At 44.5% G+C, this 22,377-nt stretch overlaps 2 protein-coding genes across 2 annotated transcripts in view; both read left to right on the top strand.

Annotated features, from left to right (window-relative positions):
• Positions 1-6,057, top strand: part of TRAPPC10 (trafficking protein particle complex 10) — a 94,514-nt gene extending 88,457 nt beyond the window's left edge. Inside the window, exon 23 of the mRNA XM_030576679.1 lies at positions 3,425-6,057. Coding sequence (XP_030432539.1) covers positions 3,425-3,663 — 239 coding nt within the window. The 3' untranslated portion in view covers positions 3,664-6,057. The remainder of the gene's footprint in view (positions 1-3,424) is intronic.
• Positions 6,058-8,606: 2,549 nt separating this feature from the next.
• Positions 8,607-22,377, top strand: part of PWP2 (PWP2 small subunit processome component) — a 38,155-nt gene continuing 24,384 nt past the window's right edge. Inside the window, exons 1-8 of the mRNA XM_030576633.1 lie at positions 8,607-8,730; positions 9,798-9,910; positions 15,302-15,396; positions 15,744-15,843; positions 16,607-16,750; positions 17,364-17,499; positions 17,954-18,180; positions 19,360-19,503. Coding sequence (XP_030432493.1) covers positions 8,713-8,730; positions 9,798-9,910; positions 15,302-15,396; positions 15,744-15,843; positions 16,607-16,750; positions 17,364-17,499; positions 17,954-18,180; positions 19,360-19,503 — 977 coding nt within the window. The 5' untranslated portion in view covers positions 8,607-8,712. The remainder of the gene's footprint in view (positions 8,731-9,797; positions 9,911-15,301; positions 15,397-15,743; positions 15,844-16,606; positions 16,751-17,363; positions 17,500-17,953; positions 18,181-19,359; positions 19,504-22,377) is intronic.

The following is a 22,377-nucleotide window of genomic DNA, read 5'->3' as shown; positions in this document are numbered from 1 at the left end:
TTCATGTGTCCCTTCATACTTCAGCCACCATTCCAGAGGACATGCATCCATGCTGATCACAAGTTATGCTTGATAACAATCTAAAGCAGTGTGGACCAACGCATTTTCATTTTCATCATCTGAGTCAGATGCCACCAGCAGAATGTTGATTTTCCTTTTTGGTGGTTCAGGTTCTGTAGTTTCCGCATTGGAGTGCTGCTCTTTTAAGACTTCTGAAAGCATGCTCCACACCTCATCAATCTCAGATTTTGGAAGGCACTTCCGATCTTTAAACCTTGGGTCGAGTGCTGTAGCTATCTTTAGAAATCTCACATTGGTACCTTCTTTGCATTTTGTCAGATCTTCAATGGAAGTGTTATTAAAATGAACAACATGTGCCGGGTCATTGTCCGACACTGCTATAACATGAAATATATGGCAGAATGCGGGTAAAACCACACAGCAGGAGTTCAGTCACAAATTTAATTAACACTTTTTTTTTTTTTAATGAGCATCATCAGGAGGAAAGCATGTCCCCTGAAATGGTGGCCGAAGGGGCATACAAATGTTTAGCATATCTGGCATGTAACTATCTTGCAGTGGCAGCTACAAAAGTGCCATGCAAATACCTGTGTTTACTTTCAGTTGATATTGTAAATAAGAAGCAGGCAGCATTATCTCCGGTAAATGTGAACAAACTTGTTTGTCTTAGTGATTGGCTGAACAAGTAGTACTGAGTGGACTTGTAGTCTCAAAAGTTATTATAGGCTCTAAAGTTTTACATTGTTTTGTTTTTGAGTGCAGTTATGTAACAAAAAAAATCTACATTTGTAAATCGCACTTTCACAACAAAGAGGTTGCACTTCAGTACTTGTATGAGGTGAACTGAAAAATACTATTGTTTTTACAGTGCAAATATTTGTAATACAAATAAGTGAGCACAGTACACTTTGTATTCTGTTGTAATTGAAATCAATATAATTGATAATATAGAAAAACATCCAAGATATTTAATACATTTCAATTGGTATTCTGTTTAACAGTGTGATTAAAACTGTGATTAATTTTTAAATCACGATTCATTTTTTTAGTTAATCATGAGTTAACTGTGAATAATCGACAGTCCTAGTCTGAAGTAAATAGGATGAAATTCACTAAGGACAAATGCAAAGTACTCCACTTAGGAAGGAACAATCAGTTGCACACATACAAAATGGTAAATGACTCCCTAGGATGTAGTACTGCAGAAAGAGATATATGGGTCATAGTGGATCACAGGCTAAATGAGTCAACAGTGTAACACTACACCTCTACCCTGATATAACGCGGTCCTCAGGAGACAAAAAATCTCACCTCGTTATAGGTCAGACCGTGTTTATATCAAACTTGATTTGCCTCCCCCACTCCCGTTTCTTGTTCCCTGACTGCTCTGTCCCCTATCCACACCCCCTGCCCCCTGACAGGCACTCACCGGCAGTGGCAGGAAGTGGAACAGCCCAGCACCTGCCCGCTCCACTTCCCGCTGCTGGTGAGTGCGGGGAGGTTGGGGAAAGGATGCCCCCCCACACACACACTCACCTGCGACGGGAAGTGGAGCAACATGGCCCCAGCCCACTCCACTTTCCTGGGCCCAGCCCCAGCCATGTCGCTGGGGGGTGGCTGGGGAAAGGTCCTGCACTCACCTGCGGCAGGAAGTGGAGCACCATGGCTGGGAGCTGGCAGAGTGGTGCTGGCTGGGGCTGGGCTGCTTCGCTTCCCGCCGCTGGTGAGTGTGAGGAGGTTGGAGAAAGGCCACTGTCCGCACTCCCCTGCATGGGAAGCGGAGCAAGGCGACCCCAGCCCGTTCCACTCTGCCACCTCCCAGCTGCAGCACTCCGCTTCCCAATGCAGGTAAGTGCGGAGAGGTTGGGGAAGAGATGCCCCCCGTACTCACCTGCGGCGGGAAGTGGAGCACTACGGCTGGGAGCTGGTGGAGTGGAGCAGGCTGGGGCTGGGCTGCTCTGCTTCCGCCGCTGCTGGTGAGTGCAGGGGGGGATTTCTTCCCCAAGCCCACTTCCTCGAGCGACATGGCTGGGGCCGGGGCAAGGGAAGCAGAGCAGGCTGCTCCAGGCCCCCTGCTAATCCGCTGGGCCACCCTGGGACTGCGGGGCTCCCAAAAGTGCCCTCCCACAGCTCCTGCCCCCCAGACCCTGGGGGGTGGGGAGCCCCTGACCAGCCCCAAGACCCTCTGCCCCTTATCAAACCCCTTTACCCCGGCCTGGCCCAGCACCCTTAACATGCTGCTCAGAGCAGCGTGTTAGAGCTGTACCGCCTTGTATGTGAACACGCTGTATATCAGGTCGCGTTATATCGGGGTAGAGGTGTATTGCAAAACAAGCAAACATCGTTCTGGGATATATTAGCAGGAGTGTTTGTAAGCAAAACATGAGAAGTAATTCTGCTCTACTCCATGCTGATTAGGTCTCAACTGGAGTATTGTGTCCAGTTCTGGGAACCACATTTCAGGAAAAATGTGGACAGATTGGAGAAAGTCCAAAGGAGAGCAACAAAAATGATAGAAGGTCTAGAAAACATGACCTATTAGGGAAGATTGAGAATATTAGGTTTGTTTAGTCTGGAGAAGAGAAGACTGAGAGGGGACATGATGATAGTTTTCAAATTCATAAAAGGTTATTACAAGGAGGAAGGTGAAAAATTGTTCCCCTTAACCTCTGAGGATATGACAAGAAGCAATGGGCTTAAATTGCAGCAAGGGCAGTTTAGGTTGGACATGAGGGAAAACTTCTGAACTGTCAGGGCGCACTGGAGTAAATTGCCCAGCAAGGTTGCTTGATCTCAATCATTGGAGATTTTTAAGAGCAGGTTAGACCAACACCTGTCAGGGTATTATCTGTCTAGATAATACTTAGTCCTGCCATGAGTGCAGGGGACTGGACTAGATGACTTATCAAGGTCCCTTCTAGTCCTATGATTCTATAATAGTACTTGAATGTTGAAATCTTTGTGTTGGCTTGCAAGCAGGCTACAGGCACATGGAAAACACATTCACACTGTCTTATCTAATATAGCCTTTTTACAAAAATTCTCCCAGTGGGCAAAGTATTAGAGTATACAAGTTACTGGCAGTCCCTGGCACATAGACCAGCTCTGAGCAGGTGTAGAACTTTCTAGTTAAAATACTAGAGCCTTCTGTAATCTAGCACTTCCACCATTTTTTTCACAATAGTGAAGCTGCACCCATGATGGCAATAGTGGAAAACTTAAAATAAAATGTATATAGCCTGTATGGCCAGAGAGGGTGACAAATAGTCATGATTGTTGCTAGGATGGCGAAGTCTTTATTTTGTCCTCACCAATGAGTAGTGCAGTGAAACTACAACATTTTAATTTAAAGCTATTTTATTAATTAATTTCATAGAATGATTGTGTGTGGTTTTTTTAACAGACAGTTGGATTGAAAATGATAATCTATCTGTGGACAAGAATATGGATGATCAGGCTGACAACAGTAGCATAAAGAGTAGAGGCAGTTTACATTCGGCAGCCAGCGGGGAACATAAAGGTCTGCCAATGCCCCGTCTACAATCCTTTTCACCTGGTCAGGTCTTCAACTCGAGCACGAGCATGCAAATCCTTGTCATTCCCAGCAAGGATGACCATGTTCTGGAAGTCAATATCACATGATAACTAAATATAAATAAACAAGAAAAACAAAAACCATTAGAGACTTGATATGAATGCACTTTAATAGATCATAACCTGATTATTCTCCATTGTAACATTCTGATTTAAACCAGACCTATGGCAACTCAACACTGACTGGCCATGGAAGCATCAGTCAATTTTATCAATTTAAATGTACAGTGAAGGTTGTGTCAACTAGTTTATATTGCTACTTTAGTATGTTTTGTGTAAAATGATTTTCTGTTTTTCCCTTTAGTCACATCCTGCTGGTAAAGTCAAGATACTTGCTGCAGTTGGTCTGTTTGTGTTACTGGAGCACACTCCAGATCTGCTGTTTTCTTTTAAAATAGTCAGATTTCTGTTCACACAAATGTTTCAGATTGACCTACAGTAAGCCTTGCAATGTGGCTGTTAATGACTCAAATGTGTGCCTTTCTAGTCACACGACTGTCCGGTTTCCTGGACCAGGGTAGCTTTCTAGATTTCTAAAGAACAGGGTGAGTGATTCTGAATCCCACAGCATCTAGAAGAGGTTAAAAAATATATATATATTTTTCCTGAAGACTTGCTTAACCTCTTCTGTGCCTTGGGACATATGAATTATTTACCCATATAAGCCCTTTTGAATCATACCAAGACATTCATTTAAGTCAGACCTTTTAAAAGGCATGGCCCTTGATATGAACAATAGCATGGCATGTAAGTGGTTAAGTTAGGAATAAATGTTCGTGGGATCATTTTTCCCCAGAGAGATTTAAGTAACGAGAAGCAAGTAGCATCAGATCAGATAGGTAACTTTTTTATTAAATACTAGCTCATTTTTTAAAAACCAAAGTCTGTTCCTTCTGACTCCCTGGCCCTAATTAATGTTTACTGTTATGGACTCTGGAGCTATATATATATTTTTGCACCTTAATCCTAGTTTTCCGAAAGTAAATGTCACTTAAAAATTACTTTACTCTTTCCATTCTCATTAAGGGGAAGGATTAAGGTCCTATAATTGAACCTCTTCTGGTCCAGCAAACTGCAGTCATACCATACCAACTGATTATTTTTCAGTTGTAAATTTTATTGTATATATGGTTGATTATTTAAAAAAAGAATCCAAACTGACTGATATGTCTGTGTATAAGTTGCACCAAAAATCAAGGAAAAAATAAATGTGTGTTTTTATTGGTGTGAAAGTCACAGCTTGTAAATAAGTGTAGTGTTTTAAACCTTTTCCAGTTCTCAAAAGCTCTGTATTTTTGTATATATGTATTTCACTGAAATTCACTGGTAAAGTCTTTGGGAGGGAAAAAAAATCAGTGTGAACTGATACATGATTCCAGCAGATATGTGGCCTCTTAATGAAAAACCTGTAAAATGTGAATCTTCAAGGAATAAGAATCCTCCACAGTTGTTTCAGTACTTAGAAGTATTAAGAACCTATAGAGGAACAAGGAACACAGAAAAATCCAAATATTTAAACTATCTTCAGTCTGATTTTTTTTATCTTGCAGTATTCAGGGTTTTTACTTGTTCATGACTCCTTTTCTTATGCTTTGAAATTCACTCAGACTTAAATGATGCAATTATCAGTTTATTTTTTTGTTTGTTTTTTAGCTAGGAAAAGGTAAGTAACTAAAGGTTTTCCATAAATCTGCCAAAAATTTGATCTACAGTGTACTGAATTTAAAATTAATAACTCATTCAGTTTGCTACCTGAACTATAACCTTAAAGTGGTAGTTGCTCTGCTGATTTTTCCTTTCTTTAGCATCATGAACTTTTCATAGTTTTCTGAGTAGCTACAGTCTAGTGCATATTTAAGAATCAAGAACACATGAAAGAGGGACCGACAAAAACAACCTGAGTGAACAGTCAGCTGTGCTAATTTTTGCTCCTCACTGAGGGACAATAAGTTATACAGTCTGTATACACCGGGATCTCCCCTACACTACAAAATCACCTAAGTTCTGAGTTGCCATCCTGCACTGATCTTTACTGAAGCAAGAGTGACTGTTGGAGTTAAAAAATGCATTCAGATAATGTAAACGACTTGGTTTCTAATTCAGTTCCCAGATAAAAAAAAACTTTATTTGCATTTAAGTGGTTTGTATTTTCTCTGCCCTAGTTTTAAAACGGGAAAATGTTTCAGTATAAATGTGACATCTAAACAATCAACTTTCATCACAAAAACTACCACAAAGGCTTAGTCTAATTATTACCACTTAGAGGCAAGACTTCTGCATATAGGATGGATGAAGTAGGTTGGTTTTCTATTTAGGAAAATTTGCAGATGTAGAATAATTGTGAAGCAAAGTTAAAGTGTGTGTAACTGAAGATAAAGAATTTAGCTATATATACTTATCTGTCAAACACTGTAAATACTGTCAGATGTAAAAAAAAAAAAAGAGGTGTAATTTTTGTGAATGTCACAGTTTTGTGTGTGACTGGAAAGATTATAACTCTCCTTGTTGTTTTCTCCTGCTAATATGGAAATTGTTGCACTTAACGTGAGATTGTGACTTTCTACCTGCAGTTGTATAAAGTCCCATTGTCAAGGCACTGTACACAGGAAAATATCCCATACTGAATTTTTGTCAATAAAAATAAACATATAAAAGAGAAATTATGAGGAAAGGATCTCCTGATAAACTATTCCTCATTTTTTCTTTTGTTTTTAAACTCAGGTTATGTGAAAGTAAATAAAGAAATAAAACCATCCTCTTTGAAAAGGAATGGAAAAGAAATTGGAGAATGAGTAAACATCTTGTATTAATCTAAATATTTTACTTAAACCAAGACCAAAATATAATTAGATGTGCTAGTACAAAGCCTTATCTTTATTCTATCTTCTTTCTGTGAAGGAATGCCCTTTCTTTGTGGAATTTATACTTAGATGATTTTAATCCAGATAAAACCCAAAGCATCATTTAGTATGGATGGCTGCTGGGATTCTTTGACTGGAAAAGGTGACAAGTTAGTGACTTTGACACTGCGGGCATTATGATTAATTCCATTTTCTTGGTTTACTATTAAATCATTTTTCACATTGTTCTGTAATATATATATTGTTAGACTAAACACAAATTGTATTAAGATTGTTTAATGAAAATGTAAGCATTATAATTCTAAAAATATACATGTTTTAAAAAGAAATCCAGATTCTCTATTGTGATTTCTCACACTTTTTTTGCACTTTAAATTACAAAGTAAATATAAATCAATTTATTACTATTTCTATTCAAAATGTATACTTTCTTTCCTCTGATTGGGTTGAAGTAGATTAATATTTTTCCTTTAAGGAGGTCTTAGTTAAATTTAAATGGGAGGTATTTGAAGCATAACTGTTACAGAAACACAGCACCGGAGAATAGGCTTCTCCATACACGATGAGACTCCAGTCAATTACTGCTTTTGCAAGGAGGCAACCCAAGTCTGGAATTTGGGCTGCTGCTCCTCACTGTTGCAGGTAACTCCGCTGCTAGTACTGAATTGCTAGTCTTTGGTGCTCAGTTAGAGCCCCTTTTACTGCAATGTATAGTCACTGCAGAACAGGTCTGATGCCATCTGCCCCATGGGACCTTCATCATCACCTAAAGAAAGGGAGAAGACTAAAAGATGCAGCCTCACTCCGTAACTGGCCAGTGGCCAGCTAACCTGTCCTCTGTGGGAGAGGCAGATAAGGTACACACTCAGAGGAGAGAGCACAGTGATGTAGAAGGGAACAGGTAATCTCCATATTGCTTTAATCCTGTGTTAGGAATACTTGTAGATCTCCTGAGCCAGCAGTTTTTTCAAATGGTGAGATAGGTCCATCTCTGTTTTGCCTGGAGGTACTATGGTCAGTCAACAGAAAGGGATCTCACCTTTAGTATGGTGAAAGTCTCTACCATAATTTTGAACGTGCTAATTTTTTTACTTCAAATCACTTTAAACCGGGGGGTGGGGGAGGAGAATGCAGTCTCTTGCCATTAGTGCCACAAGGTTCTGAAAAGCTCAGCTGGGATGCGAGAGTACTGAGAGCCAGTGTGTTGGCTGAGGTGGACTTCATTTCTACTAAGGTGCTGGTGTTCTGTCATTGATTTGGGCAGATGGGCTTTGGAGAACAAGATCATCTCCATGCCAAGGCCATTCATGTCAAGGGATAATCCCCACACTGGGTTTCCTTAGCATGAATATAGTGAGTAGATTGTCAGAGAAATTTTTACTCTTTTCCTTGGTGATTTGACATACATTGTCTTTTATGTTGCATAGTTTGAACTCTGGTGGTAGCACTGCCTTAGTTTTGTCATTTCCTAGTCTAGATATGATAAATGTGTTAACATACTTTTAAAGTTGACCTATTCTCCTAGTATAGATTTGGCCTTGCGGCATGTTGAGCAAACCCCTCTCATGGGAACAGAGAGGGGAATTGACATGTGTCCACCACCGAAGACTAATCTGTGCCACTGATGGAGCATAACTGCACATAGAAATCTTCTAGCCCAGTAACGGTGCTAAAAGAAGTTAGGATACGTTGACATGATTTAAAATGTTCTTGATCTATCAGAGTTGGCTACTCCTCATAGCCCTGTTAACTTCTAGGTGTTAAAGTGACGATTTGTTGCAGTATTTTTCCAGCTATTAGTTGCCCAGATCCTCTTTCTTCCTTTTTTAAAGCAGGTTGTGTGCCCTTCCCCAGCCCCGAGACCTCCCCTGTCCCCCCCGGCGGTCTCCTAGATAATGCTAAGGGTGCAGAGCAGCGCCGCGTCCCTGCGGAGCAACACTCAGCTCACGCCCCCGGGTTAGCGCCTTAACAAGAAACGCGCAGGCGCCTCCCCGTCCCTAGGAGGCTGAATTCTGAGGGGAGCAGAGACCAGCAACGCGCATGCGTAGGGCGGCTCCCCGGAGCTGTGGTGCCTTTTCCCTCCCGGACGCCAGGGGGCGCTTGTGCGGCCGGCCGCCTCCTTGTGTGACCCGGAAGTGAGGGAGCCCGCGGCGCGAGGAGACGAGGGGGCCGCACGCGCTTTCCATGTGCAGGGAGACGCGGCCCAGCAGGCGCCAGTGCGAGCCCCGCCGCGGCGATGAAGTTCGCTTACAGGGTAAGGGGGTGGCGCGCGTGCCACCGGCACAGCCCGAGCCCCGCCGCCCTGGGCGTTCTGCTCTGTGCCCCGCCCCCCGCCCCTGAGCCGCCCCTGCAGCGCCCCCCGGGCCCTGCCCTGAGTCCCTGGGAACCCGCCTCCCGCTGAGCCCCAAGGACCCCCCACACACACCCTGAGTCCCTGGGATCCCCCGTTCGCTTCCCCCTACACATCCCGCCCTGTGCCCCTTGCAGAGCCCCAAAGACACCCCCCACACACACACACACCCTGAGTCCCTGTGATTCCCCCATTCACTGCCCCCTTACACATCCCGCCCTGTGCCCCCTGCAGCACCTCCCGGCACCCTGCCCTAGAGTCCTCCCCTCACATCCTGCCCTGAGTCCCTGGGAACTCCCTGTGGATCCTCTGCCCTGCTCCCCCCTCCACGCATCCCACTCTGTGGTCCGCCCCCCCCCCGCATCTCACTCTGTGCCTCCTTCAGAGCCCCAAGGACCCCCATACACACACCCTGAGTCCCTGGGATCCCCCATTCACTTCCCTCTCAGCCTGTGCCCCCTGCAGAGACCCAAGGACCCCCCTCCCCACACACACATCCTGAGTCCCTGGGATCCTCCATTCACTGGCCCCCATACACATCCCACCCTGTGCTCCCTGTAGAGCCATAAGACTGCCCCCTCAGACACCCTGAATCCATGAATTCTCCCCATATTGCCCCCGATACACCACCTACCCTGTGTTCCCTACAGAGTCCCCCCACATCATGCTCATGGAGTTCCTGCAAACAACGCATCCCTTCTTGCATGGATCTCTCTACACTGTGCCGCCCCCCACACACACATTCTACCCTGTGTCCCCTGGACTGCCCCAAGGCTCCTCACACTCCCTGCTCTGAGCACTTAATAACCGTTCCCTCTTTACCTCTCTGAATCCTTGCTTGCCGCTCCAGCACATTGAGCTCCCCCCTTGGGGATTGTCACCACCCCATCCTGACCCTTCAGCATCCCTTTCCTGGGATGCTCCTTCCTGTTAAGGCCCCAGTAAGAGCACCCTCTCCTTTCTTTCCCAAGTTCTCTAACTTGTTGGGCACAGTTTATCGGCGTGGGAACCTGCATTTCACCCCAGATGGTAACTCCGTCATCAGCCCCATCGGGAACAGAGTCACTGTCTTTGATCTGAAAAAGTAAGTGACCTGGGCTTGCATGGTGCCTCTCCTGCCAGCTGGTGCGATAGTCCATTTGGGCTATGTATAAACTACATATCTTCATTTTAGCTCCTGAAAGGCTGGCACTTAACTGGGGCTGGAGATGCTGGGTAGTAAAGTCTTTGGATACAACTATAGTGATGGTTATGGGATAAATGGTAGGAAAGCTGTTCTAGTCTAGTGGTCAGGGTAGGGTACTGTACAAAGATTTGGGGACCTAGGTTCCATTCTTGCCTCAATCACTGACCTTCTTTGAGCAAGTCACTCAGTCAGGGATAGGCAACCTATGGCACGCGTATGGGGCGAGCTGATTTTCAGTGGCACTCTCGCTGCCGGGGTCCTGGCCACTGGTCTGGGGAGCTCTGCATTTTAATTTAATTTTAAATGAAGCTTCTTTTAAAACATTCTAAAAACCTTTTTTACTTTACATACAACAATAGTTCAGTTATATGTTATAGACTAGGGGTCGGCAACCTACGGTACGCTTGCCAAAGGTGGTATGCAAGCCGATTTTGCCTGGCACACAGCTGCCAGCTGGGATTCCGGCCCCGCTCAGAATCCTGCCGGCCTGGCGTTCCGTTCACTCAGCCGGCAGGAGGCTGAGCGGGGCTGGCAGCCGGGACCTCAGACTAGCAGCAGGTGCACCCCCCTGGATCTCCCCTCACTGTGCTCGGGTTCTGCAGCTCCCAGGAGTGTGAGCCGCCGGGGTGCGGGGCCCTGAGCCAGCTGCAGGAGGGGTGGCGGCGACGCACGCTCCCGGGAGCAGCAGAGCCTGAGCACAGTGAGGGGGAAGCCATGAAGCACACGGGTATCGCTGTACAGCAAAATAGAGACAATGGATTTCAGGAAGGCGGATTTTGGTAAGCTCAGAGAGCTGATGGGTAGGGTCCCATGGGAATCAAGACGGGAAAAACAACTGAGGAGAGTTGGCAGTTTTTCAAAGGGACACTATTAAGGGCCCGAAAGCAAGCTATTCCAATGGGTAGGAAAGATAGAAAATGTGGCCAAAGACCACCTTGGCTTAACCACGAGATCTTGCATGACCTACAAAATAAAAAGCAGTCATATAAAAAATGGAAACTAGGTCAGATTACAAAGGATGAATATAGGCAAACAACACAGGAAAGCAGGAGCAAGATTAGAAAAGCAAAGGCACAAAATGAGCTCAAACTAGCTATGGGAATAAAGGGAAACAAGAAGACTTTTTGTCAATACATTAAAAGCAAGAGGAAGACCAAGGACAGGGTAGGCCCACTGCTCAGTGAGGAGGGAGAAACAGTAACAGGAAACTTGGAAATGGCAGAGATGTTTAATCACTTCTTTGTTTGTCTTCACTGAGAAGTCTGAAGGAATGTCTAACATAGTGAATGCTTATGGGAAGGGGGTAGGTTTAGAAGATAAAATAAGAGCAAGTTAAAAATCACTTAGAAAAGTTAGGTGCTGCAAGTCATCAAGGCCTGATGAAATGCATCCTAGAATACGCAAGGAGGTAATAGAGGAGGTATCTGAGCCTCTAGCTATTATCTTTGGAAAGTCATGGGAGACGGGAGAGATTCCAGAAGACTGGAAAAGGGCAAATATAGTGCCCATCTATAAAAAGGGAAATAAAAACAACCCAGGAAACTACAGACCAGTTAGTTTAACTTCTGTGCCAGGAAAGATAATGGAGCAAGTAATTAAAGAAATCATCTGCAAACACCTGGAAGGTGGTAAGGTGATAGGGAATAGCCAGCATGGATTTGTAAAGAACAAATCGTGTCAAACCAATCTGATAGCTTTCTTTGATACGATAACGAGTCTTGTGGATAAGAGAGAAGCGGTGGATGTGGTATACCTAGACTTTAGTAAGGCATTTGATACGGTCTCACATGATATCCTTATCGATAAACTAGGCAAATACAATTTAGATGGGGCTACTGGTGCATAACTGGCTGGATAACCGTACTCAGAGAGTAGTTATTAATGGGTCCCAATCCTGCTGGAAGGGTATAACAAGTGGGATTCTGCAGGGGTCTGTTTTGGTACCGGCTCTGTTCAATATCTTCATCAACGACTTAGATGTTGGCATAGAAAGTACGCTTATTAAGTTTGCAGACGATACTAAACTGGGAGGGATTGCAACTGCTCTGGAGGACAGGGTCAAAATTCAAAAAAGTCTGGACAAATTGGAGAAATGGTCTGAAGTAAACCAGATGAAGTTCAATAAAGACAAATGCAAAGTGCTCCACTTAGGAAGGAACAGTCAGTTTCACACATACAGAATGGGAAGAGACTGTCTAGGAAGGAGTATGGCAGAAAGAGATCTCGGGGTCATAGTGGACCACAAGCTAAATATGAGTCAACGGTGTGATACTGTTGCAAAAAAAGCAAACGTGATTCTGGGCTGCATGAACAGCTGTGTTGGAAACAAGACACGAGAAGTCATTCTTCCGCTCTACTCTGCGCTGATTAGGCCTCAACTGGAGTATTGTGTCCAGTTCTGGGCACCGCATTTCAAGAAAGATGTGGAGAAATTGGAGAGGGTCCAGAGAAGAGCAACAAGAATGATTAAAGGTCTTGAGAACATGACCTATGAAGGAAGGCTGAAGGAATTGGGTTTGTTTAGTTTGGAAAAGAGAAGACTGAGAGGGGACATGATAGCAGTTTTCAGGTATCTAAAAGGGTGTCATTAGGAGGAGGGAGAAAACTTGTTCACCTTAGCCTCTAATGATAGAACAAGAAGCAATGGGCTTAAACTGCAGCAAGGGAGATTTAGGTTGGCCATTAGGAAAAAGTTCCTAACTGTCAGGGTAGTTAAACACTGGAATAAATTGCCTAGGGAGGTTGTAGAATCTCCATCTCTGGAGATATTTAAGAGTAGGTTAGATAAATGTCTATCAGGGATGGTCTAGACAGTATTTGGTCCTGCCATGAGGGCAGGGGACTGGACTCGATGACCTCTCGAGGTCCCTTCCAGTCCTAGAGTCTATGAATCCGCTGCAGGGTGGGCGGTCACCGGGCCGCAGCCCGGGCAGGCGCGCCCACTCACTGCACTTGGTTCTGCGGCTCCCAGATGTGTGAGCTGCCGCTGCCTCCGCCCCACTGCCTCAGCACTCCATGTGGAGTCAGCATCTGACCGGCATGGGCATGGTAAGGGGAGCCCCGGGAGGCAGTCAGGGAGCAGAGGGAGGATTGGAGGGGTCGGGAGTTCTGGGGTTTCTGTAAGGGGGCGGGGAGTGGTTGGATGGGGTGTGGAAGTCCCAGGGGTTGGTCTGGGGGCAAGGATGTGGATAAGGTTTGGGGCAGTCGGGACAAGGAGCAGGGAAGCATAGGTAGGGGGTGGTGTTCTGGTGGAAATTAGGTGTAGGAGTCCCAGGAAGGGGTAGTCAGGGAACAAGGAGCAGGCGGTGTTGGGGGCTCTGACAGGGGCAGTCGGGGTGGGAAATGGGAGGGAGTGGATGGGAGCAGGGCTTAGGGCAGGGCAGGGCTCTCCTCTCTTTTTGATTATTGAAATATAGTAACCCTAGGCGAGGGGGAAGATGGAGAGGGGGTGCATGGGGACTGGCGCCAGCATAAATCCACTGCAGTCTGCAGGAGCCCCCTGGGGGCACCAGGCCACAGCCTGAGCCGGGGGCGGGGCACGGCTGCTCCCCGCTAGTGCCACCGCCACCTTTGCAGGACTGCTGCCCCCCTCCATGGCTGGGGCTCGCTGCTGCCACAAGAGGGACACTCTGGCTCTCAATTGCCTTCAGAAGGCAGCTGCTCCCTGCTGACCTGCTGCAGCGGCCCGATCCCGGCAAAGCCAGTGAGTGGACTCGGAGCGGGGTCCGGTGGGGTGTGGTTGGGAGGGCTTGCAGGGGAGCTGTGCACCCTCCAGGGGAGTTCATGGGGTGGGGAGTGGGGAACCTGGTCTAGGGAGCAGCCCCATGGCACAGCTGGCCCTTGGGGTCTATAAAGGCTTGTTGGGCTTTGCCCCTCAATGAACTGATGTGTGGGGGGGGGGGCGGGTGGTGCAAGGTGGAAGTTTTGCCTAGGTTACAAAATATCCTTGCACTGGTCCTGCCTTGGGGGGTGCACCCCAGGTTAAGAACCACTGCACTAAACTGGTAAGATCTGCATTTTAATTTAATTTTAAATGAAGCTGCTTAAACATTTTTTAAAAGTGTTTACTTTACATACAGCAATAGTTTATAGACTTATAGAGAGAGACCTTCTAAAAACATTAAAATGTATTACTGGCAGGCAAAACCTTAAATCAGAGTGAGTAAATGAAGACTTGGCACAGCACTTCTGAAAGATTGCTGACTGCTTCACTAAATCAATCTGTGCCTCTTTAAAATAGGAGTTTTCCCTATTTCCTTGTGGTGTTTTAAAATCCATTAAAGGCTGGGAGGCCCAAGATGAGGGCTGTATAAAGAGCTCAATAGATGATAGTATGAAAACTGAATAGAACAGAATTAGTGTGTGGCAAGTTAATCACTGACAAGGAGGCAAAAGATTTTGCCTAGTGTACAGACTCTTCAGGCATCCAAAATAAGTGTGTATAGTACTTTTCATTTGAGAAGAGTATCTAGGTGAGAGGGAAGGAAACAATCTGCCTGATACAGAGGTGTCTGGAATAAAAAATAACTAGTATTTTCAAACACCACCACACTCTTACAATAGTTTAAATTTAAAAAAAAAAAAAGTGAAGCCTATATAATAGGTTGACAGGAGATATCAGAGAATACATATTTCATGTGTAAAGCTCTACACAGGGATACAAAATTTGTATCTGCATCCAATCCACAAACATGATCTGTGGATATAAAGCGGATATCTGCAGATTTGCAGGGCTCTATTTTAAAATTTGGATCCACGTCCATTTGCAGTTTGCAAACATGGTCCACGGATGCGGATATTTGCAGGGCTCTATTCATATGCATGGATCAATGAGAAGAGTAGTTGTACAAATGAAAGTATTTTAAAACAATGAGTAAAGATCAATAGTATCAGTATGCATTTGATATAGTATGGTACCCCGTGCAGTTCTGTTGGTTTTTTTTGTTTGTTTTACTCTGTAGGAAGTGGGAGTCTTGGTGTCCCTGATCTACTTTTAACCTTCCTATCTTTAAAGGTCTGCATTGTGGCCATCATGCTGCTGAGTACTAGGCAGTGTTCCATTTAGCACCACCTCTTATTCATCTACAGGGCAGATGTTGAGCATCATGAAGTAATCTCAGAGTTTATGCACCCTATTTCCACACCACTCCTAGTCTATGCTGACCCTGCACTAGAAATCAAGCCCTAGTCTTCTGAAAATGAAAAGCATCATCAGTACCTTACAAAGTCATTAGACCACTCTTACACCACTGTGGTTAATGTTGTTTTATTGGTTTTCTTTTCCTCCAGCAATAAGTCAGAAACATTGCCATTGGCAACACGGCACAATATCACATGTGTGGGACTCTCTCCAGATGGAAGTCTTGCCATATTAGTTGATGAAGGTATTTGGGGTTTTTTTGTTCCTAAAGGTGTGTCAGAGAACTGCAGTTTGCAGAACACAATCCATTTTATTAAATATGATATTTACCCATAACTAGCCACATTTGACTAAACCTAAATTCTGAAAACATGTATTTCTTTCTCAGAATTTTCAAAGTTGTTGTTGAACCAGAATGTGGCTTCTTTAATTTTGTTCAGATTTACTATGTTAATATTTTTAAATGGTGTTACATTGAAAAGCCCCACCCCTTGCCCCCAAAAAGATGTGTGGCTTAAAAAAAAAAATCTATGTACCTGTAGTTTCTTCAGAGTGTCAAACTGTTTCAGTGATCCTTTTCCTTCCTTACAGAGGGAGCTGCCTTGCTTGTCAGTTTGATTGGTAAATCTGTGATACATCAGTTCCATTTTCAGAAGCCAGTGCACTGTGTCTGCTTTTCCCCAGATGGCAGGTAAACAGGAACTTAAAAAATAACAACTTTTAAGAGTAAGTTATGAATTGATTAAAAACAGGCCAGTCAAGGAATACAGTTTCTTAATCCATGAAGTTGGAAGGGGTTGGGGAAGTAATCAATGAATATTTGAACAGGATCAATTTCTGTAGACTGGAGTGTGGCGGTGGGGTGGAGGGGGAGGGAGGGAGGGAGTTAGTCAAGCTTCCCACCCTTCCCCTTTTCCAGGATATTCATTCCCTGTGGTAGGAGACTATTTTAGAAACTTTACTCTGACTTCATAATGTACTTCCCCATTGGAAAACAAGTTCAGTGGTGCACAAGTGTCTAAGAGATGCACATGTTGATGCTGTGGAGATTGAAGTCAAGGTTTTGCATTGTCGGATCTTGAGTGATGTTGGAGGTATATGGGACTTACTCTGCCCCTCCATAAATATGTCCATGAAAGTGGTCAAAAGGTGGGGGTTAAGGTTTGTTGGAAAAGGATATCTTGACTATGGACATTTCCTTACTTTTAAGAGTTTGTTTTCCTTGAGAAATCTTAATTGATTTTAATGAAAACTTTTTTCTTTCTGTGAGTAACACACAAAGTGTATTTATACATATACACACATTTGCTGGAGTGGAGGGTACTGTATACGCAGGTGATGTATTTTACATGCCAGGACTTTGTTTTGTTGTATTACTCTTGTTTCTGGCATGGGAGGACTGGTTGCTCCTGCAGTTTTGTGTATAATTTTGCTCTCCATTTTCTGGGTGATAGGAAATTTGTGATCACAAAGGACAATGTTGCTCTTATGTACCATGCACCTGGGAAGAAACGAGAATTTAATGCCTTTGTTCTGGACAAAACTTATTATGGTCCATACGATGAAACAACATGCATTGACTGGACTGATGATTCCAAGTAAGTAGTTACAAAAAACAATGGGACTTGTGCTCCTTGCTCCCTTGCAAATCCCACTTTATTGCTCTTTATTGCAAGATGCTCTTGCAAATCCCACTTTATTGTTCATTTGGTGTTCATTATTACTATTAGGATAGTGTATCTGTTGGATCCTGAAATTTTGCTCCAATAAAAATTTCATTTGTGTATGTATACTGTAGTCCAGTCTCCAAATTCTCAAGTCTTCCGTTGGCTTTGAAAGCTCCCTTTGATTTCTCAGTCTATGTTCTTAAATTTATGCACAATTAATGTTTCTTTTTTTTTTTTAAAAGCTGCCTGTGTGTGTATCCATAGAATATAGCGCATCTGGGGCAGCAATAGGATACAACCATTCCTTAAAATGTGTGTCCATCTCCCATGGAGGGAATGACTCTTATGGAGTGAGTGTAGTTGGCTCCCTCTGCCTGTTCAGTCCTTGGCATCCCTGCTGAGACTACCAGTTGTAGTGTGAACATCTGTCCAGTATGACTCACATGTTGAATGTCTGTACCTCTCTGTTAAAATGGGGTCCACACAGTGGAAAAGTTTGTGAACCCATGCTCTGATTTGACTTTCCCTTTATTTTCTTTTGTAGGTGTTTTGCAGTCGGTAGCAAGGACATGTCAACTTGGGTGTTCGGAGCTGAGCGATGGGTTAACCTGATCTATTACTCTCTGGGAGGGCATAAAGATGCAATTGTAGCCTGCTTTTTTGAAGAGAATAGTCTCGATGTATGTAAACAAGCACACTGCTTATTTGAATGTTCATATTAAAATTTGCCCAGCATTTTTCCATCTGTAGATAACCATACTGAATTTCTATTGCACTGGTATTCCAATGAAGCGTTCATCGAAATCACCAATGGAAAATACCTGTTGTTATTTAATGTCCTGTAATTCAAAGACGATTTGCCAAATTGTCTTTAGACTTTTCTGAAACGTTTTTCTCTGTCTTCAGAGTAAATCTTATCATTTTCATGATAAATGAATTTTCTAAGCCAAATTTATAGAGTCACTAAAATAATTCTTTATAGTGGAAGCTGGTTACAATCTTAATTATCGAGTAAATATTGCCACTCCCTAATCCATTTTTTTTGGTGGGTTGATATGCTGTTTAATTTGGCAGATTATGGAACCCTAGGGCTGTCTGATATTCATAATAGATGTATGTGTGTTTATACTCCAGCTGTACACAATTAGCCAGGATGGCGCCCTGTGTGTGTGGCAGTGTGATACAGACTTGGATGGTCTGAAGCCCAGGCCTCCCAAAGACAGAGGAGAAGATAAGAATGAATCAGTAGAAAACCTGGGTGAAGAGTTTATTGAAGAGCCCAAGGGTGAGGAGATTCATGGAAAAGCAACTACAAATGAAAAAGAAAGGAGAGATAAAGTGAAATATTCACGTGCTGCAAAGTAGGTGATCTTCCAATGATAACAGGAACATATAGATAGATGTAACAGACATAGCTGGGATTCATATAACAGACGTAGCTGGGCTCTGTTCACTTTACATTAATATACTCTGTTTTACTTGAAACTAGTGGACATTCCCACACAGCTTTCAGTCATTAAACCCTATTATAATTGCCTTCAATAAAACCCATTTCTGTCATACCCTGAGCATGTGAATAGTGATTTATGCAATTGGTGAGTAAATAGAAGATTTTCCTTCATCTGCCAAGGATTAAATTGATGTTTTATGATGTTTATGTTCTTGTTTTAGGATAGCACAAAAGATTACCTTCAAAATTAATAGTTTAAAGTTAAACACATAGGAAATGTAATGAGGTCCAGTGTACGCCATCTTGCAGCGACACTGATGTTTAGTTTTTGCTACTATGGAGCTATATTTCTGTGAGGAAAGATGGGTTGACGTCAAAATACTGAATTTTGGCTCAGTGACATTAGTCTCTGTAGAAAATAGGTATCTTTAAGATGACATCAGCAGTTTGGGTTACCTTTCTGAAGGAGTGCCACATTTTCAAATGAGACTAATTTTGTAGTGTGAAACACAATCTGGAGTACATAGTCCTAGAGTATAAAGAAACTTTAAATGGAATATGCAGTTGTTAGATAACATTCAAACATACATTTATTTGACCCTGAGAATGCCATCAAATACAATACCATAATAGCTAAAGCTACAAAAATATAAACCTCAGTATAAAGAGTACACTATTTATAATTCCAGTGCTTTAATTACTCATATAGAATCACCTTAAAGAATACAGGGCTAACCACTTAATTTATGAAAACCACAGATGTTGGCGTTATGTGACCAAAGGAAAATTCACAGTTTATTTCCTTTGAGGTTAACCTTAAGTGTCTTTCATTGTGTATAGTCGTATGCAACTTCTGTTAAATGATGTTAGTATAACAGCTATAAAGTAGTGTCCATGGTAGGAGGAGTGGTTCAGCTAGAGGAATAAGGCAAAATGTAGATCATAAGCAGCTTGGAGAACTGCTGGGTTTTAGTTTGTTTGTTGTGGTACCACCTCCAAAATACTTGCCTTATGTTGAATGGTGATTGCAAAAGCATACCTGTCACTCATCTTCACATTGCTTTTTTGGTGTATTTTCTTTGGCATATAGGTACTTTTTCAACAAAGAAGGAGATTTTAATAACCTGACATCTGCAGCTTATCACAGGAAAACGCACCTTCTAGTCACTGGTTTTGCTTCTGGAATTTTTCACCTACATGAGCTTCCAGAGTTCAACCTCATCCATTCCTTAAGGTTAGTTTAATTGTACAAGCCCTAGAGTGGGTCATTGTGTCTAATACTGAAGGATGAATGTCATGGCGTGAAAGTCTTGAACAGTTCACTAGGTATTGGCTTTTCAGTCATGAGTTGGAATTCTGAAGCACAGTGATTTGAATAGGAGCATTAATCTCTGACAGATTAAATAAAACCATTTAATTCCACTTCATTGCTTTATTAAAGAGGGGCATGATTTGAACCAGGAACTCCTGAGTTCTAATTCCAGCCTTGCAGACCTTTTTTATGGCTTTGAGCAAGTCACTGAAGTGCTGTGTCAATTTCTGTTTGTATAAAATGAGAATACTACTTAAATACTTACCCCACAAGGGTATTAATAAATAGCATTTGTAAAGTGCTTTCAAGACCAAAAAAAAAAAAAAAAGCTATACCAGATGAATATTATTATTATATTTTGATGGTTGCTATGTACGGTGGTGTGTTAAACAGGGAATGTGTAAAGAATGAATTCACAATTTCCATTTACAACAAAGTAGATCTCTCTAGAATATGGCAGATTTTAATCTTGTCCCGCTAAGTAGCTCCTTGCTCGAGTTCATAGGTCCTTTTTTAAAAATACATATTTATACTCTTTACCATGGACTATATTTTACTTCCTTCTATCCCATAAGAAGTCTGAAAAGTATCTGAAGAAATTACAGCTTCCCACAGCTAGCTCGGGGCTATCTATCCTTTGATTAATTGAAGTTTCTTGAATTGAAATGGTGGAAATTTGTAGAACTGATCAGCACTTAAGCACTGTGGCAATGTGTTTTGTCTGTGCTGAAATATATTTAACACCTTTTAAAAACCACATACAAAATTTCTGTACAAATTACTTCAAATCCACACTCATTTAAAAAAATAAAATTGGCTGGGGTAGGGAGAGTGTATTGATTCAATTACAGGTCATTTTGTATTAAAATACATTTATACTCCTAGGCTTGAAATAATGCTTAACACTTGTACAGCATTTTGCATCTTCAGAATGTTGTGCAGACATTAAATGAGAAAGAGTTGACTAGTGAGAGTAATGGTCACAAATATTGGGAAGGAAGAAATGCTGTATGTTCCTGCTAGCCCAGTCCCTGGATTTGTATTACTAGGACTACGATACCTATGGCTCTCTGATACCACTCAATTACCACAGTGATGGGCATGTACTGGGACATAGTTGGCTGTGTCCTGTATATTGAGTGGGGTCAGAGAACACTTTTAGCTACTGCTGCTTCTTCGAGTGATTGCTCACATCCATTCCAGTTAGGTGTGCGCGCCGCGCGTGCACGTTCGTCGGAAACTTTTTACCCTAGCAACTCCAGTGGGCCGGCAGGTCGCCCCCTGGAGTGGCGCCGCCATGGCGCCCAATATATATCCCTGCCGGCCCGCCCGCTCCTCAGTTCCTTCTTACCGCCGTGTCGGTCGTTGGAACTGTGGAGCGCGGCATAGCTGTCCTCCACGTCCCTAGCTCTCCTAGTTTCTATCGCTTGTTTATCGCTTATCTCTAGTTCTATATAGTTGTTAATTAGTATTGTTAAGTAGATAGTTTAGTAAATAGCTGTTAAGTAGTTTCTTGCCGGGGGCTTAGCCCTTCCCGGCACCGGGCGCCAGGCTCATGCCTGTTTCGCCAGGCTTCAAGCAGTGTGCGGCCTGCAAGAAGCCCATGCCTACCAGCGATCCCCACGAAGCGTGCCTGAAGTGCCTCGGGGAATCGCACAGATCTGACAAGTGCCGCATCTGTAAGGCTTTTAAGCCGAGGACAAAAAAGGAGAGGGATCAGAGGCTCCGAACTCTCCTAATGGAGGCGGCACTTGACCCGTCGACTTCGCAGACCGTGGTTTCGGCACCGGCACCGGATCGCTCCGGCACCGAGAAGACTCCTCGGCACCGACCTTCTCCGGCACCGGAATCAGAGCCTAGGCCGTCGAAGTCTAATACTCCGGCCAGGCAGACCCGGCTTGAACGCCCGGCCTCGACATCGGCCGCGGCGCCGCCGGCACCGTCAGCCACCGTTGACTCCGGGCCCGGCGGGTCTGTTGAGTCCGGTGCCGCCGAGCTCCCCCATGAGATCTGGGGTTGAGATAATGGTCCCATCCACACCGGAGACCTTCGCCTCGGCTCGGGACCTTATTGCCCTGACGGAGCCTACTCGGCTGCCACCCCCGGTTCCTCCGGTGCGGGTCACGTCCAGAGGCAAGCCTATGATGTCGGCACCGCCCACGGACAGTCGTTCGCCATCCAGGCCCCGACGTCTTGGGCGCTCCAGATCCCGACGCCGCTCGCAGTCCCGGCACCGCTCCCTCAGCCGGTACCGGTCGCACTCGCGGCACCGGTCTGGCATCGAGACGGTCGCGGTCAGGCTCCAGTCGACACCCGGCACCGCGACTCCAGGAGCAGGTCCCGACGCTACTCGCCGCCACCGGTCGACCTCCCGGCACCGAGCTGGTGGCAGGTCCCGGTCCCGATCTCGCTCGACCTCCCGGCACCGAGCTGGTGGCAGGTCCCGGTCCCGGTCGATCTCCCGGCACCGAGCTGGTAGTAGGTCCCGGCACCGAAGCGGCGCCCGGCACCGTGACAGATCCCGGTCCCGAAGCAGCGCCCGGCACCGTGACAGATCCCGGTCCCGAAGCAGCGCCCGGCACCGTGACAGATCCCGGTCCCGGTCCCGATCCCGGCACCGTTATGACTCCCGGCACCGGTCCCCGGCACCGAGACGATCCTCCGTGCTGGCCCGCGCAGACCCGTACCATCCAGGGTCGGCCCCGCCGTGGCCCTCCAGGCAGCCGTCCGTGTCCTCCCAGACGGACAGCGGCTATGCGCTGGGCACCGACCGGCAGGCGGCGCTGTTTGCTGATC

The sequence above is a fragment of the Gopherus evgoodei genome, chromosome 1 (genome assembly GCF_007399415.2).
Source record: "Gopherus evgoodei ecotype Sinaloan lineage chromosome 1, rGopEvg1_v1.p, whole genome shotgun sequence".
In the NCBI taxonomy this organism is placed as follows: Eukaryota; Metazoa; Chordata; order Testudines; family Testudinidae; genus Gopherus; species Gopherus evgoodei.
Note: the sequence above shows the minus strand (reverse complement) of the source record. Positions and strands in the feature narration are given on the sequence as shown.